At 38.0% G+C, this 14,705-nt stretch overlaps 1 protein-coding gene and 2 long non-coding RNA genes across 5 annotated transcripts; 1 reads left to right on the top strand and 2 right to left on the bottom strand.

Annotated features, from left to right (window-relative positions):
* Window positions 1–674: 674 nt before the first annotated feature.
* mmp25a (matrix metallopeptidase 25a) lies at window positions 675–8,443 on the bottom strand. 3 transcript variants are annotated; one of them, XM_077534401.1, is made up of 6 exons: window positions 7,612–8,443; window positions 5,906–7,534; window positions 5,681–5,794; window positions 3,660–3,750; window positions 3,348–3,520; window positions 2,529–3,055 (listed from the first exon to the last, which is right to left on the bottom strand). In XM_077534401.1, the coding sequence occupies exons 2-6, from the start codon at window positions 6,114–6,116 to the stop codon at window positions 2,913–2,915; spliced, it is 732 nt and encodes a 243-aa protein (XP_077390527.1). In that variant the 5' UTR covers window positions 6,117–7,534; window positions 7,612–8,443; the 3' UTR covers window positions 2,529–2,912. The 3 variants fall into 3 exon arrangements, with proteins under 3 accessions (XP_077390530.1, XP_077390527.1, XP_077390517.1); XM_077534404.1 differs by lacking the exons at window positions 2,529–3,055; window positions 7,612–8,443 and adding an exon at window positions 675–1,180 and having other exon boundaries at window positions 5,906–6,216; XM_077534391.1 differs by having other exon boundaries at window positions 5,906–8,443.
* A 55-nt stretch (window positions 8,444–8,498) lies between these two features.
* LOC144027122 (uncharacterized) lies at window positions 8,499–12,347 on the bottom strand. The gene is made up of 3 exons (XR_013285377.1): window positions 12,017–12,347; window positions 10,113–10,207; window positions 8,499–9,481 (listed from the first exon to the last, which is right to left on the bottom strand). It is a non-coding gene; the product is annotated as an uncharacterized LOC144027122 (long non-coding RNA).
* Window positions 9,303–12,377, top strand: LOC144027113 (uncharacterized). Its single transcript, XR_013285374.1, has 3 exons — window positions 9,303–9,474; window positions 12,022–12,140; window positions 12,307–12,377. It is a non-coding gene; the product is annotated as an uncharacterized LOC144027113 (long non-coding RNA).
* Window positions 12,378–14,705: the final 2,328 nt, after the last annotated feature.

Genomic DNA, 14,705 nt, shown 5'->3' on the forward strand with positions numbered 1-14,705 from the left:
GGGAGGGGGAGCTTTTCCCCCCACATAATTCCCCAAGTTTTTCGTATAAGGTTTATCAATGTTTTTTGAATAATTAGGGGTAAAATTACTTTAAATTATTGTTATTATTTATTATTATTATTATGAAGCGTATTGCATTCACTTTAAACAAAAAAACTCTCACTAATTTTTTTGGGGGGAGCTTTGTTTTTTTTTTTTTTAGTATTTTTTTTTTTTTCTGTTTTACTGAATTTTTTTTTCTGTCAAAAAAAATAAATCAGAAAAACGGGGAAAAACTTATAGGGACGGTTCGGATTTGTTAACATTAATTTCAATTTCATCCTCACCTCCAGCGTGTGCCCCTGACAGCGTTCTGTAACACGAGTTCTGGTCCGGTGTTGGACGAGAGGAAAGTAGTCCAGCAAGTTGGCTGTGGTCACGGAAATAAGGCGTTTTTCTTCTATAAACTATTTGTTTTCAAAAGCGTGATACATTCCCATCACAATACTCTTTCCTGAATAAAGTCAGACGCCATTACCGCCAGACACTACTTTTCTGTTCGTTCGTATCACTGCGCGGCGCCCTGTAGAGCGCTAATTGACGCACTGCAGCCAGCTGATCCTTCCGCCTGAAGTTTGTTAGGATGCCGGTATGGCCGGCGTCAGTGGCTCCCAAAATACACAGACCAAAGTACGGAGGATCAAGAATTTATTCCACCGAGATGCGCGGAAACAAACAACCAAAAAAGCTGGTCAGACTACCAGTACAAAAACAACTCAACCGAAAACACTTGCAAAAGGCAAGGAGAAAAATAGGTATTAACGAAAAACACTTGCTTACAAAAAGGCAAGGAATCACAGCTAATATTCAACACAAAATAGAAAGTTCAACTTAGGAAAACGTGGCCAACAGCGCACACGAAAAAGGAACACTACAAGAGTAGGTGAGAAAACGCAAACTAAAAATCAACACATTCTACAAAGTACAACGTAGTAATACAAGACACGTGAAATCTATGAAATCTGTGAAAAACTATGAAAGGCTATGAGACGCGAGAATAAACCCTTGGCTGCACAGCAGTGAGCAAGATGAATAATCTGGCAGTCAGCAGTAGTTGGCAGTGGCTTTTATAGTCCATTGATTGTCCACGAGGAACAGGTGCGGTCATTAAGGAGGGAAACGCCCACCAATCACTTGGGTGCTGAAATGAAAACAAACAGAGGCCTGAGAGCCAAACCATGACAAAGTTGTTTGCCTTTTCGAAGGCGGAATTATCAGCTAGCTGGCTGCAGTGCGTCGGTTAGCCCTCTACAGGGCGCCGCGCAATGATACGAACGAGCAGAAAAGTAGTGGCTGACGGTAATGGCATCTGACTTTTTTCAGGAAAGAAGTATTGTGATGGAAATGTATCACGCTTTTGAAAACAAAAAGTTTTTAGAAGAAAAACGCTTTATTTTATACCACCCCGGCACAAACCCCCCACCTCGCCTCCGGCCCTATACTAACTGCCTACGAGCTGTCTCATCTGAACGTATAGTGTATAGTTTATACAGTAGTCTGCTGGCGCGGTGGGAGTAACAAGATGGCCACCCTGTGACTTCAACGGCTTGCACTGGCGTATATGGGCTATCAGCTATCAAGTCATATACGTATACAGGTCAGTGGTCTGCAACAATTAAGTCACTTGAAGTTTAGAGGTAAAAATAAATAAATAGAAAATACATTGCAAAACGGAAGTTGGTGCTCTGTTTTTTGGAATACTTGTTCTGTTTTTTTAAATATTTTTTTTTTATTGTTTTTTGAATATTCTTCTTTTCTGTTTTTTGGATTGTTTTCCCCTGTTTTTTGGAATAATGTTTTTCCCTCTGTTTTTCTGAGTAATTATTCTCCCTGTTTTTCTGAATATTTTTTTAAGACAGGAAAAAAAATCAGTAAAACAGAAAAAAAAAAATTCAGAAAAACAGAAAATAAAAAAAAATACTCGGGAAAAAAACAAAGCTCCCCCAAAAAATTAGTCAGAAAAACAGGAGATGTTTTTTTTCAAGTGAATGCAATACGCTTCTGTATTTATTATTATTATTATCATCATCATCATCATTTATTATTATTATTATTATTATTATTATTATTATTATTTTCCCCCAATACATTTAATAGGTATCAATTCACAAATCTCAGGCCACCCCTCTGCTCAGTGAATAGTCCACTGTATTTATATTAGTTCAGAATATAACTGATTTACAGTCACCAGTAGATGCTCATGAATAAGAGAATAGTGGACAGTTGAAGTGTAATACATTAAGCATCCCGCCCGATCATATTATATGATGACATCAAATTAATATTGTTTACCATGAAAGGAGTGCCATAGACATTTCTGTATTGCACTCGTGTTATATACCTCACATAACCAACCAATACCGAACATAAATGCATCAAATGCGGCATAGAAGTGACATATTATGGAAACATTCATGAGACATCCTATTCCACATAGTTAGAAAAATGTGATGTTGCATATTAGCCTCCGTTTGAATTTAAATATAATATCCAAAAAATGCATTTTTTATTTGTATAATTTTGATTTAAAAAGGACATTTAACATTAATGAAGACTGGTACAACACCTGTGTAGATGTACTGAAGGTAGCATACAGCTTATTTATATTCCTTGGAAGGTGACAAGACATATCAACAAGTAAGGAAATCCTTCAACAGTTCACACGTTCACATTTAAGCAACAGTCTTATGTGCCTAAGTGCAAAAGTAGTCAAATTCTTTCAGTATTATAATTTACAACACATTTATTTTAACCCTTTTCAAAGACTTGTGCATAATTGATGTTGATGCAAACAATACCTTCTTATAACAAATAAAATAACTGTTTAATCATATACCAAAAGCAACAAACCTTGCAGAAACCCCCTTTGTATATTACTTCCCATTTTCACCAGATATGTCATTATGTTTTTGTGGTGCAAAGGAGTACTCGGCTTTGTGATGCATGACCAGCTTGTTGTTCACAAAATAAAAGCTGTCTGATCGTGTCTCGAATGGATTGGCAATCATATCCTCAACTGCAAAAAAAAAAAAAAAAAAAAAAAGACAATGGAAAGAGTTACATTTCTCGAAACAATTCAAAACACCAACAAAAGATATTTGAGTCAAGAGCAGCGTTGCGCATAACTTACTTGCTTCACTGATTACTTAATTTTAAAAATAATGTTAGATTACAAATTATTTTATTAGTTTCTTTCTGCAGACACCAAAACCACTTCACATAAAAATGACAACTGCTTTGCCAATACTTTATTGAAAGTGCATTTTTAACAAACTACTTTTGTTGTAGTGTGACCCTTGTCCAAGTACCTGTCTCAGCGTCCAGATCAGGTAAGCAGTAGATGTGCTCACAAGTGTTCCTGCTGTGAGGGATGCAGAAGCCAATCTCAAAGTCGAAGGTTTTGAGCAGGACATTTCGGAAGAAATGTCTCTCAATGAGGCGAAAGCGGCTCAGTGCCTTGTTGCCGACGGTAAACTCCAGCCTGCAAGACAGTAACAGATCAACTGTGCACCTTGATGACAAACATACGGTACACGTCAGCTGTTGTTTCCAATTCAACGGTGCGACTAAATGCGTTGTCATGGCTAATGAATGAATTAAGATAAGTGAAGTTGACGTACGTGGCTCCAATCTCTCTAAGGTTGAGAAATGCAGGGGAGAACTGATACTGGATGAATCTGTTTGTATCGAGCTCAATGATATCTTGGATTTCTGGATTGAGAAACAGAGTAAGCGACACAAAACCAACAAATACAATAGATAGTAGACAGTGTTTTGCCTGCTCAGGAGGGAGAAATCACAAGGAAGTATTTAAACCCATGCGGAGAAATTTTCAAAACAAAACACTGGTCCTGTTATTGAAAACCATAAGAGATGACTCAGCATCAGGCATAAGGCACGTTCATAGAAATTAATACTCGCAGCTACAAATCTCTTGAGAGTGACATGGTATAGACCAGTGGTCCTCAGTACCCCTATCCAGCCTGTTTTCCATGTCTCACACAACCAACACAGGCGTTTCAAACGGTTAGCTAATCAGCAAGCTTGCATGAAGCCTGATAACGATCCTCAGGTGTGTTGGCTGAGAGATACATGGAAAACTAAGGACTGCGGCTGAGAAACAACGGTATAGACGACTGGGTCGCGCATCACACAGTGAAGAGGTAATGGGTTCAAATCTGGGATCTTGTGACTACAGCATTCCAAAAAACAAGCATGATAGGTTAAATGAACACTGAATTGTCCATAGATGTGAATGGTTTAGTCTCTGTGTGCCCTGGGATTGGCTGGTGACCAGTTCAGAGTCTGCTTAGCCTTTTGCCCAGTCAGCTGTGATAGGGTCCAGCACACCCACAACCCGAGTGGTGTTAAGAGTGATAAGCGGGATGGATGGATGATGTTGGCTACGTTTGCCCTCATGTGGGGCTTGAGCACCCGCCCTTATAAATGTCTATACATGTACATGAACTGTCCAGCATCATACAAATTCATCACTCTAATTCGGACTCGTTCCATTTCATTGAGCTCTCAGAATTACATCAAGCATAACATTCAACCACAAAGAAACTTTTTTTTGTGTGCTCTGGCCACATTAGTAGAAAATTTAACATCTGGGGAAAAAAAGAAAAAGAAAAAAACTTTTACTTTTTTTTAAACAGTGCATTTGGAAATCCATGGATATTGGATAATAATTAAAAATATGTTTTTGGCATTTCTTCTACATCTTGAAATATTAACCATTACAAAATTATAAACAACAATTTTGGCAATTACAGCATGGCAGAGTAACTGCAGCATAAACTCTAAACGTTACACAGTAAATTTTGTCAATTTTACTCTAAAAAGCGTCTATTTGGTCCTACACTAAACAGTTAAAATTACACTTGGAAGAGAGTAAAATATTCAGAATAAATTTTACTCAGTATTTTTAGTGTGTACAAGGAATTTGCCTCTCCAATGTAAAAAACCCCAAAACAAAACCAAAAAAACACTATGATTTTTCTCTCAGAAATTCTATGTACATTTTGGGAGAGATTGACTAATTTTTTACGAGTTCATTACAAGAGGAGAAGAAGTTACACAAAGTTGGAGGAACGAATACACGACGTTTAGCTTTGGGAGACTGCCACTCTACCACCTGAGCTATGCCCCTCCTACTGTTCGCTAAAGTCCAAAAGGAGAGCAAAAACAATTCGGACATACAAAGATTCCAGCTGACAGGAGCAACATACTAACACACAACACAGCAGGAGCTGCAATATGGCTAAGGGAGTAGTTTGGCTGTCTCACAACCTGAGGTTGTGGGTTTGTTCCTCAACCCTTGAGTGACTTTTTTAAAACTTTCTTCCATGTGTAAGTTTTACTTTGTTTAGAGTGGGATCTATAGACTCAGTTTGGAGTAAAAATTACTCCACAGAATGTACTGTGAAGGTGATGGTCTTTTCCATTTGAAAAACTAATATATTCTACTAAATGGAATGGATGCACATCACTCGGTGGAATTGTCCTTTTATTTAATTAATTATCAAGTTGTTATTAACTTTTTGTATATCAAAGGTACATTTCTGGATTATTTATTGCAATTTGCTGTATTAACATTTCGATTAGTATTGGTTTCTTCATCTTCTTCGCTAATATCTACCTGTCGGACGATATTTTTTAATGTCAAGGATGACCGCGCCACTGGCCAGGTCTCTGATCTTGAAGCGAGAGAAGTTGATGTTGTAGATGTTGTCCTCTGGTAAACATAGGTAATCTGTCATATTCAGACAACAAGACAGGAAACCAATCCAATTTGTACTATTTGTATTGCGGGAGAAAAGTACTTCATCAATAGTGTGTGTATGTATGTAGAGTTGTGACTCACCTGCAGTGTATCTGTTGAGTCTTAAGACCTGCTGCGGGGTCACTGGTTCACCAATTCTCCATTCTTCCACGACCTCCCCCTCCTCTTTTTCAACCAGTGGTGCTCCCTGTGAAATAAACCCGTTCCAGTCCTCCTCTCGTTTGCTCTCACCAATTTCTCCCTGACATTCCTCATTGCTATTTACTGGTATGTTGTCATCCCGTCTGTCCATTTGCTGTACAAACGTCTCTCAGTGTCAGCGTGGTCTGTTTGCAAAATGTAGTGAAGGCAGGTTGTGGTGGCTCATTCGCTCTGCTGCTGTCTAAACTGATTATGTCTCGCTGGATTTGTCGCTGAGTGTCAATCTGTAATTAAAGATGGACACTGACGTTGGTTGTATGCCATAGTTTCACGATTATTAGCACAAATATTGTATCCTAGAACACCTTGGGATCACCTTCACTCCTGAAGATCATAGCACATGCATTGTTTGAATGGGTTCATTGGTTCAGTGCGTTTGTTTGCAGGATTACATGTAAACAACAGTCAGTGAAGGAAAAGAACCCATTAAATTTTGGTCCATGTTGTCAACCCTCAAACCCAACCAATTGGAATACATGGCCATCATTTGCAGTTTATTGCGTGTTCATTTGCGTTATATTAGCATCTCATGCTATCGTGAAGTCAGACACTCAACAAATGTGTGGTTTTGCCTATTGGAGCTTTAGATCCATTTTGATGATTCTGGGAGGGGGAAAAAAAAAATCCTCAGCTGTAAAGTGAGCAGAGGTCAGCCAGCTGCCATAGGAGGAAGTAAATAAAACTGAGTGAACTGATTTTTTTTTTTTTTTTATTTTGTTACTGCCTCAGTGTTCAACAAAAGATGATAATGTCTGTCAAGAATGTAGGTCATTTTGTTTACTTAGGTTTTTAGCTTATTTATTTTTTGTAATTTCCAGATGTTCTGCCAAAGTTACATCCGCAAAGTAACAAGGATAGACGCTGGAGGCTGCCACATGTACACATGTAGTAGTTGTCATCAGGAGGCTAATGGAACTCGTATCTTTGCTCTTATATTAATTACTAAAAATATTTTTTGAAGAAATGATTACATTCATTTTAAATTGTCAGATTCAACTATTAAGTTACCAATAAATGGATTTTTGTCAAGAAATTCTTATTCTTATTCTTATTCAGCAGCATAACAAGTCAAAGCAAGTTAAAACAGTGTTTCCTAACAGTAGGAATTATGATCAGTAGAATTCACATCTCTTAATTAAACTTCTGTTTAAATACAAGTACAGTTTCCGCATTGCTCATAGAAGTGAGCAGAAGTAAATGTGCCTTGCCAATTACCACTATAAACTGCAAAACAGTGTGCAACTGACAAATGTGTTTTTTTTTTTCAGTTTTCTTTTCCTTTTATATTGTTTAATGATGGATATTTGTATCAATAAAAGGAAATCTTTGCATGTTTCAGTTTATTACTAACGAATGGTTTTATTCCATGTGTTTGTCTTGTTCCCCTTCTTCTGGCATCATATCCATATCTTCAACGTCAACGTCCTCTTCTTGCAATGCGCACTCAGTAATTTGTCTGTAGTATGTCTCCCATCCACTGTCACACCCACTGGCTGAATGATTTCATTTCTAGGTACCAGAAAGGTCACAAACAATGAAGGGGTTTTGCTTCCATATTTGGGACAATCTAATGTTCAAGGACTCACTGTGATAGTCGTTTTTTTTTTATGCTGATGAGGCAACAGGCCTCCTCCTCCTTCCCCTCCTCCGTCATGCCCTCCAACGGGTCAGGCTGCTCTGCCTCCACGCAGCCCGTCACCAGGTTAATCCTGGCTTCGGCCGCGCGGTACTCATCTGTGTTGGAGTCAGAGTCGCTGGAGTATTGAGACGCATACTGGAAGTCAGTGGAATTCCTTTTCCCATTCAGCAGCCCTCGAGCTGCCAGCAGGCCAGCAGCATTGCCGTAACCCGTGTATTTGACAAAGCGGCTAACTAGCAACAGAAAAACAATGCACAGTGAACTGCTGAGCAAACTATGCTGTTTTCTGAAGCTGAGCTGTGATTGGTTGTTACCTGAGACGAAGGTTATTTTAGTTAACAAAAAACTTGCGAAAAAACAAACAAACTAAAACTACAATTCAAAAAACAACTTAGTTAACGAAATAAAATAAAAAGGAAAATATTTAAAAAACAAAAACTAACTTTAACTACATTTAATGTTTACAAAATTAACTAAAACTAACTATAATTATAGTGAAAATGTCCTTCGTTTTAGTCTTTCGTAATTAATTTGATACATGAGCTTTTGGGTATGCTTTTAAATGTGATATTAAGTAGATTTATTTCGATATCAACCCGAATAAAGACGTTTGAAAGTGCGTCACGCAGAAGTGATGTCATCTCGCAGCAGCCAATAGAAACGCACCTTCAAATGATGTCGCTGCTAGGCGACAAATTTGACTGCTTGAATTTTGGCTCGCCCGGTTTTTCATTTAACTTAGCCGAAATGCAACGCTAGAAAAGAAATGTGTTACTTTTTCAAATTTTCCATGGTGTTTATTAAATATTGCGCACAAGTAATACACATAAAAAAAAATAAAAAATTAAACTAATAATGAAGCTAACTAAAATTAAGCAATTTTTTTTAGGACTAAAACTAATAAAAACTAACTGCCCGGAAACTAATGAAAACTAACTAAATTTAAAAATCAAAACTCAAAACGAAATAAAAAACTAACTAAAATGAAATTTCCAAAACTATATTAACCCTGCCTGAGCCCTGAGCAACATTGATATCATCTTCAGTTGACAGAAAGTGGCAAAATGGCCACCCTCTGAGATGGATAAAAATGGCTGGCTTTTGCTGCTTAATATAAAGCCAAACGTATCTTTAAATACAAGGCATTTTGAGCCCTCTATTTCACGAGTATAATATTTTTTTCCACATTAAAACCCTGATGTATATAATCTGACACATGCATTGCACGGATAATCCATTAGAGGGCAGTATCACCCAGCTGATGGCTTTTCCAGCGACATTGTAAGATCGCCCCAATTGAGAAAGGAGAGACACTTATACTTATTAATTGTAGGAAATGTTCTTTCTGATTTTTGGGAATACCAATGTGTTTGATATGTCTGTTTATTATTATATTTTTGACAGTTATAAATGTATGGATTTAGAGCATTGTGACCGGATGTACCAAATATGACACAGATCAAAAGTCATATGTGGAAGTTAATTTAAAATTTTCTCTCATATTTTTCATGGTTCAGGCTTTATTGGGTTAACTCATATTCCACGAACTTAATATTAACCAGAATAACATAATTAGACTAGTGGGGCTGCATAGAACATCTTATTGTCAAGAACGTTTTTTGGGGGTTGACTTCTTTAAATTTACTGCATTGAACCAAGATACGACTGTGCCATTCTCCTTGCAGAGTACAACCAGCAGCTCAGTGACAGTAGTGCTTCACATGTGTGTCAACATGGGTGATCAGGCGGACCAGCTGCCCTCTCAGTGTGGGGTCCTGCTCTGGACGAATTGCAACATCCCTCAGGGGAGGTAAGATCTGGGGGCAGTTGAAAGACAGCATTGTCAGCTATCCACAGGATGTCTGACAGACAGGGGATCACAAGCAAGGAGAAATTGCCAAGATTTTGTGACCTTGGAAACGTGTCACAAAAGATTCCTTTCAGGTGTATCCATCTGCTGTGTATGCTGTACTGTCAAATGAAAGTAAAAAAAAATGTATCTGTTGACGCAGATGGTGGCACGTCTCCGTGTGTACTCGGGAGCTCTCAGTCATCAGATTAAGTACAGTACAAGAATGAGTTTCTCCTTCAGCTTCTCACCCTGAATGATATGAGATCAGAGATTCTTGCTACCTTGACAACATTTTGAAGCTATAGAAAGTCTACATTCAGTCTCAACATCTGTCTAATTTTCTATACGCACCATCATTCTGAGATGCGCATCCGTGAGGACTAGCTAGCTGTATTTCTACACAGTTTGGCAGCAGGTAGTCAACAAATGCAGACAGTTGCCTTCCTCGGGCGTCTTTCCAGAAAGTGCAGCAATATGTAGACACAATCCATGTGGATGGATGTCGTCAAGTGGGGTGAAAATATGACTCTGATCCTTATTATGTGTGCTTGTATGTATTTGTCAACCAAATGTACGTGTTAAATTGTACAACTGACCCCTGAATTTCCTCCAGGATGTCCTCGCCAATGTAGCGTAGCAGCAGGCAGTATCGCAATATGGTTGCTCGGTGGCGAAACCTAGCATCCTCCTCCTAAAAAAAATATATATATATAAAATAAAATAAATATATAAAAGCTTTAGCCCCAGACCAAGAAACACACACCACCCTGCTTAAATGCAGACAAGAAACACTTTATAGTCTGTATCTGTTTGCCAGCCACACATTTGACACCATATGATCCATGTCAGGTTATCTGGGTCTCATCAGACCACAGGATCTGGTTCCAGTAATCCTTTCTTCTGCATCATCTCTCCAAGAGGATTTCTTATGGGTCGACAGCCATTGCAGATCCATTTGATGCAGTGTGCAGCATATGGCCTGGCCACCGACAGGCTGACCTTTTACCCTCTGCAGCAATCCTGGTAGAACTTATACATCTGTTTTCCTTTTTTGGGGGGGGGTATGAGGTGCCATATTGAACTCCAAGTGACCAGCATGAGTGAGTGTGAGAGCAAAAAAGCGTTCAGTAAGGAGAGCAGTCTCAGCTTGTAAAACTGACCAGTGTATTGCTGCTTGCTGTTCATGCCCTGCCTGCTTCATTCTCCCACACACCTTGCAGAAACCTTTAAGGCAAACCGGCTTGAAAAAGGAAATGGGAGCTTGCCCAGGAGCTGGTGAAACTTATTCTTCTGTATGTGAACAAGAAGAATAAGAATCAGGGATACTAGACGACCACTCTCCCAGTGAGCCACGCCGCTGCTGTTTTCCATCATTTTAGATCACGTGAAATGTAGTTGGTAGTGCTGATGCCCCGTAAACAGAGGCAGCACCCGTAGTTCAAGTCCAATTCTTTGCTTTGCTGATTATTCACCCTCTCAAGCTTTCCCCTCTCTATGTCTCTTTAGATGTACTTTCAAAAGAAATGTGAATATAATATCAATGAATGTTACCATCTAGGACATTACAGTAATTGTTATTTTTAATTAAAAAACATTAGTCAATTAAATAAGAATTTATCATAAAATGACTTTTTTCTATTAATTTATCAGTCATTTAAAATTTAAAATTTTAGTAAAATGTATTAAAAAAATAAAATTAAATTTAAAAAAAATCTAATCTAAAAAATATTTTTTTAAGTTTTAAAGTTGACTTTTAAAATGTATTACCTGAAGTAACTTGCGAAATTAAGATTCATTTGTGAACATATTTTAGCCATGTTTTCACAGTTACAGTGATTTTAAACTATAAATTCATCCGTAATTTAATTTTTAAAATTTAAATAAAATGTTTAAAAATATAAAATGAAAAAAAATATCCTTTTTTTTTTTTTTTTAATTTTCAAGTTAAATTTCAGTTTATTCCCTTAAATAGCAGACCAATATTTGTGAAATTAAGATTCATTTGTGAACATATTTTAACCATGTTTTCACAGTTACAGTGATTTTTAACTATTAATTCCTCAGTAATTTAATTTTCTAAATTTAAATAAAATGTCTAAAACATCAAATAAAATAAAAAAAATATTTTTTCTCCTTTTTTTTAATTAAGTTTTAAAGTTTAATTTCGCAGTTTATTCCTTTAAATAGCAGACCAATATTTGTGAAATTAAGATTCAATTGTGAACATATTTTAACAATAAATATATGTATTTCTAATGCCAATGCCTCAGTAAAAGAACAGAAATATTTTGTTTTCACAGTTAGAGTGGTTTCATGTTATTTTACATTCCGCATACAAGATCACAGTCTATTTTTAAAAATTAAATAGAAAAATATAGAATATAAATGTATATTTGTAAAATCAAATATAATAAACATTGAATTTCAGTTTTTGTTTTTGTTTTTTTTTTTTGTTTCTTTTAAACATTGTATGGTGTGACCTTCTATATTGGTGTCTCACCTCAGTGCGCTGGCTCTCTGCTGTGTCCTGGGGCCTGTTACACGAGGCCTTCATGGCCTCCTTCCTACACATCGCCTCATCTTCCTCCACTTCTTCCTCTTCCCACGTATCTGTCTTGCCACAGGTAAGTACCACATCACCTCCTTTACAACAGGCTTGTTCTGAGCCGTGAGCATTGGTTGCACAGGCTTTCTCCAAGGGGGACCAAACCTGGTCGGCAGAGTCAACAGCTTAAGTGTAGCATGAGCGTGTTTAACTGAACCATCTGCAGCTACTTCCTGCTGTTGTAGACATGCCTGGAAGCGGATACCTCCCAGCTCTGCCAAGGTGACAAGGCCACCGTCTGTGACCATAGGTCCAATATAGGTCACCGGACAGGATACGCAGCGTATGCAGGCTGACCACTGACCAAACTCAACAGGGCTGCAGCAAAACGCAATTGGAATTTGGAGGAAAGATAATGAAAGAGACAGCAATAACTGCTCAGCCCCTGTCACTAATTGAGAAAATACTGATGCTGATATTACACAAGGACAAAAAAAAGACAATAGCTACCTGTCGGAGAAGAAGATCATCAGAATCCATACAAGCTTTTGTTGGCAACTTGCACAAAGACGCTGAATTTCGCTTCAACCATTTAAATGTGGACAATCAGTGTTCCTGTTCCTGCTGCCTCTGTTTATGGTACAGTATAGCCATCATTTGCCACCACGTCAACCTCCCAGTTCACCTTCATTTTTTACAGAAAGGTTTGTGTGTTGCAGGTGTAAATCGTGCTGAGTCATAGTGTGTCCAAGAAAAGACATACACAGTCAAATCAGTTACAAACACAACGCACAATGAATAGAAACTGTGTGTACTGTGTGAGTCACTATTCTAAACAGCTTATTGTAATACCCAGAACAAATTCATAATCAGCTCATCCCGCAGTGTGTGCGTGTGTGTGCGCGCTTACCTCTTCCAGCTCTTGTTTCTGCAGTCAGTTAATCCATGAAATCCACGAATCCATCCATGGAAGGCATATGTAAAAATAGAAATGATAAGCATTTGACTGTTATAAGAATTTGACACATTACACCTTAATTATACACTCTACAAACAGATTGGTCAAATCTACCAAAAAAAGGGTTAATTTGACCAATCTAGCTGGTAGTTATGTGTCCGACAGATGCTTTGGTTAAAACAACCACTCTAGAATAGTAGGTGTTTTCAACGAATATATATTGGTCATTCAGACCAAGAGATTGGTTAATCTGTTAGAGGCTGAAAAGAAGTACCACTGATTGTCACACACATTTGATCCATCCACTGATGGAGCAGCAGCATTTGGTGATCAAGCCCCCAATTCCAACCCATCATGCTGAGAGGTAAATAAAATATGTCCCATTGTTATAGTCTTTGTTATGGCCGAGGTAAGGATGAACCCACAACCTCCCAAGTCAGGGTGGACACTCTTCCACAAGGACATGGAGCTGGTCGCGTCCACAGTGATCTATCTAGACACACATTTCCATTTTTAAACACAGTATTTTTAATATAACTTTTGTAATCACATAATAATCAATAAATACATCTAGAATACAATAAATTGATACAATAAACAAGTGATCTAGCTAGACTTACTTTCTATTGCAATATTTCATTGGTTGTTTGGCTAACCAATAAAATTGGTATGCCTGTAACCACCCGCAATGGTTAGTGTCTGACCAATCTATTGATTAATCCAAGCCAATATGAGCTTAACCTACTAGATTGGTAGTTTGTTTTTTGTTTTTTTAACCAATACATTTTTAGAGTGGCATGTATTTTTCTGACTATAAGTCATCCTTTTCTTGTCATAGCTTGGCTGGTCCTGCGACTTATGTTGCTGGGCCTATATCGGCTTGCATATCGCTGGCATTGGGCTGAAGCACGACGTCACAAGTTGGGGAGAGAGAGAGAGGGAGGGAGGGAGGGAGGGAGGGAGGGAGGGAGGAGAGAGAGAGAGAGAGAGAGAGAGAGAGAGAGAGAGAGAGAGAGAGAGAGAGAGAGAGAGAGAGAGAGAGAGAGAGAGAGAGAGAGAGAGAGAGAGAGAGAGAGAGAGAGAGATATTTCTGATTATATAGCCTAGCACGAATCCGGAGAGTTGGTCGTCCTTCGTGGCGTCGCCGGGCCCAGCAGTCTAGCCTGGTGCGAGTCCAGACCCAAAGTTAGGTGGGATTACGTACATTTTGCTTGCTTGCCCTTCAAATGCAAGTTTTGTTTGTCGTGAAGATGGCCCTCAACGCAAAATTTGAGGGAAATAGTCTGCTACGTGCTATAAAAAGTTTTGTTTGTGCTTCTAACTGACTTTTTAACAACTGATAATTAAAAAATAGTCATATCACTTTTTTTTTTATTTTTAAAAGGAAAATCAATGGGCTTATATCTTTTACCGTTTTACTGTTATTGATCAAGTATGAAAATGACCCATATATTAAAGTTAGTTTGAATGTGGTCAAAACATGTATCTGTGTCATGACAACAGTCAATGACCTGAGTGTTGTAGCTGTGCAGATGGGACCAAACGCTGTCCTGGTCTCAATCATCCTCTCCATGTTGGATTTTTACAGACTGCAAACGTAGCAAGAAACGGACACTGTAGAAGACTTGGTCCCATGTGTGCAATCATTTTTGTATGCATGCCTGTTACAATAACAAGGATACAAAT

This window comes from Festucalex cinctus, chromosome 1, assembly GCF_051991245.1.
Source record: "Festucalex cinctus isolate MCC-2025b chromosome 1, RoL_Fcin_1.0, whole genome shotgun sequence".
Taxonomy (NCBI): Eukaryota; Metazoa; Chordata; class Actinopteri; order Syngnathiformes; family Syngnathidae; genus Festucalex; species Festucalex cinctus.

Coding starts and splice junctions, on each gene's coding strand:
- mmp25a (XM_077534401.1), bottom strand. CDS start 6,116: ATGGACAGACGGGATGACAACATACCAGTAAATAGCAATGAGGAATGT. Junction 3,521..3,659: donor CTTAGAGAGATTGGAGCCAC/GTACGTCAACTT, acceptor ACTGTCTTGCAG/GCTGGAGTTTACCGTCGGCA. Junction 3,056..3,347: donor TGATCTGGACGCTGAGACAG/GTACTTGGACAA, acceptor TTTTTTTTGCAG/TTGAGGATATGATTGCCAAT.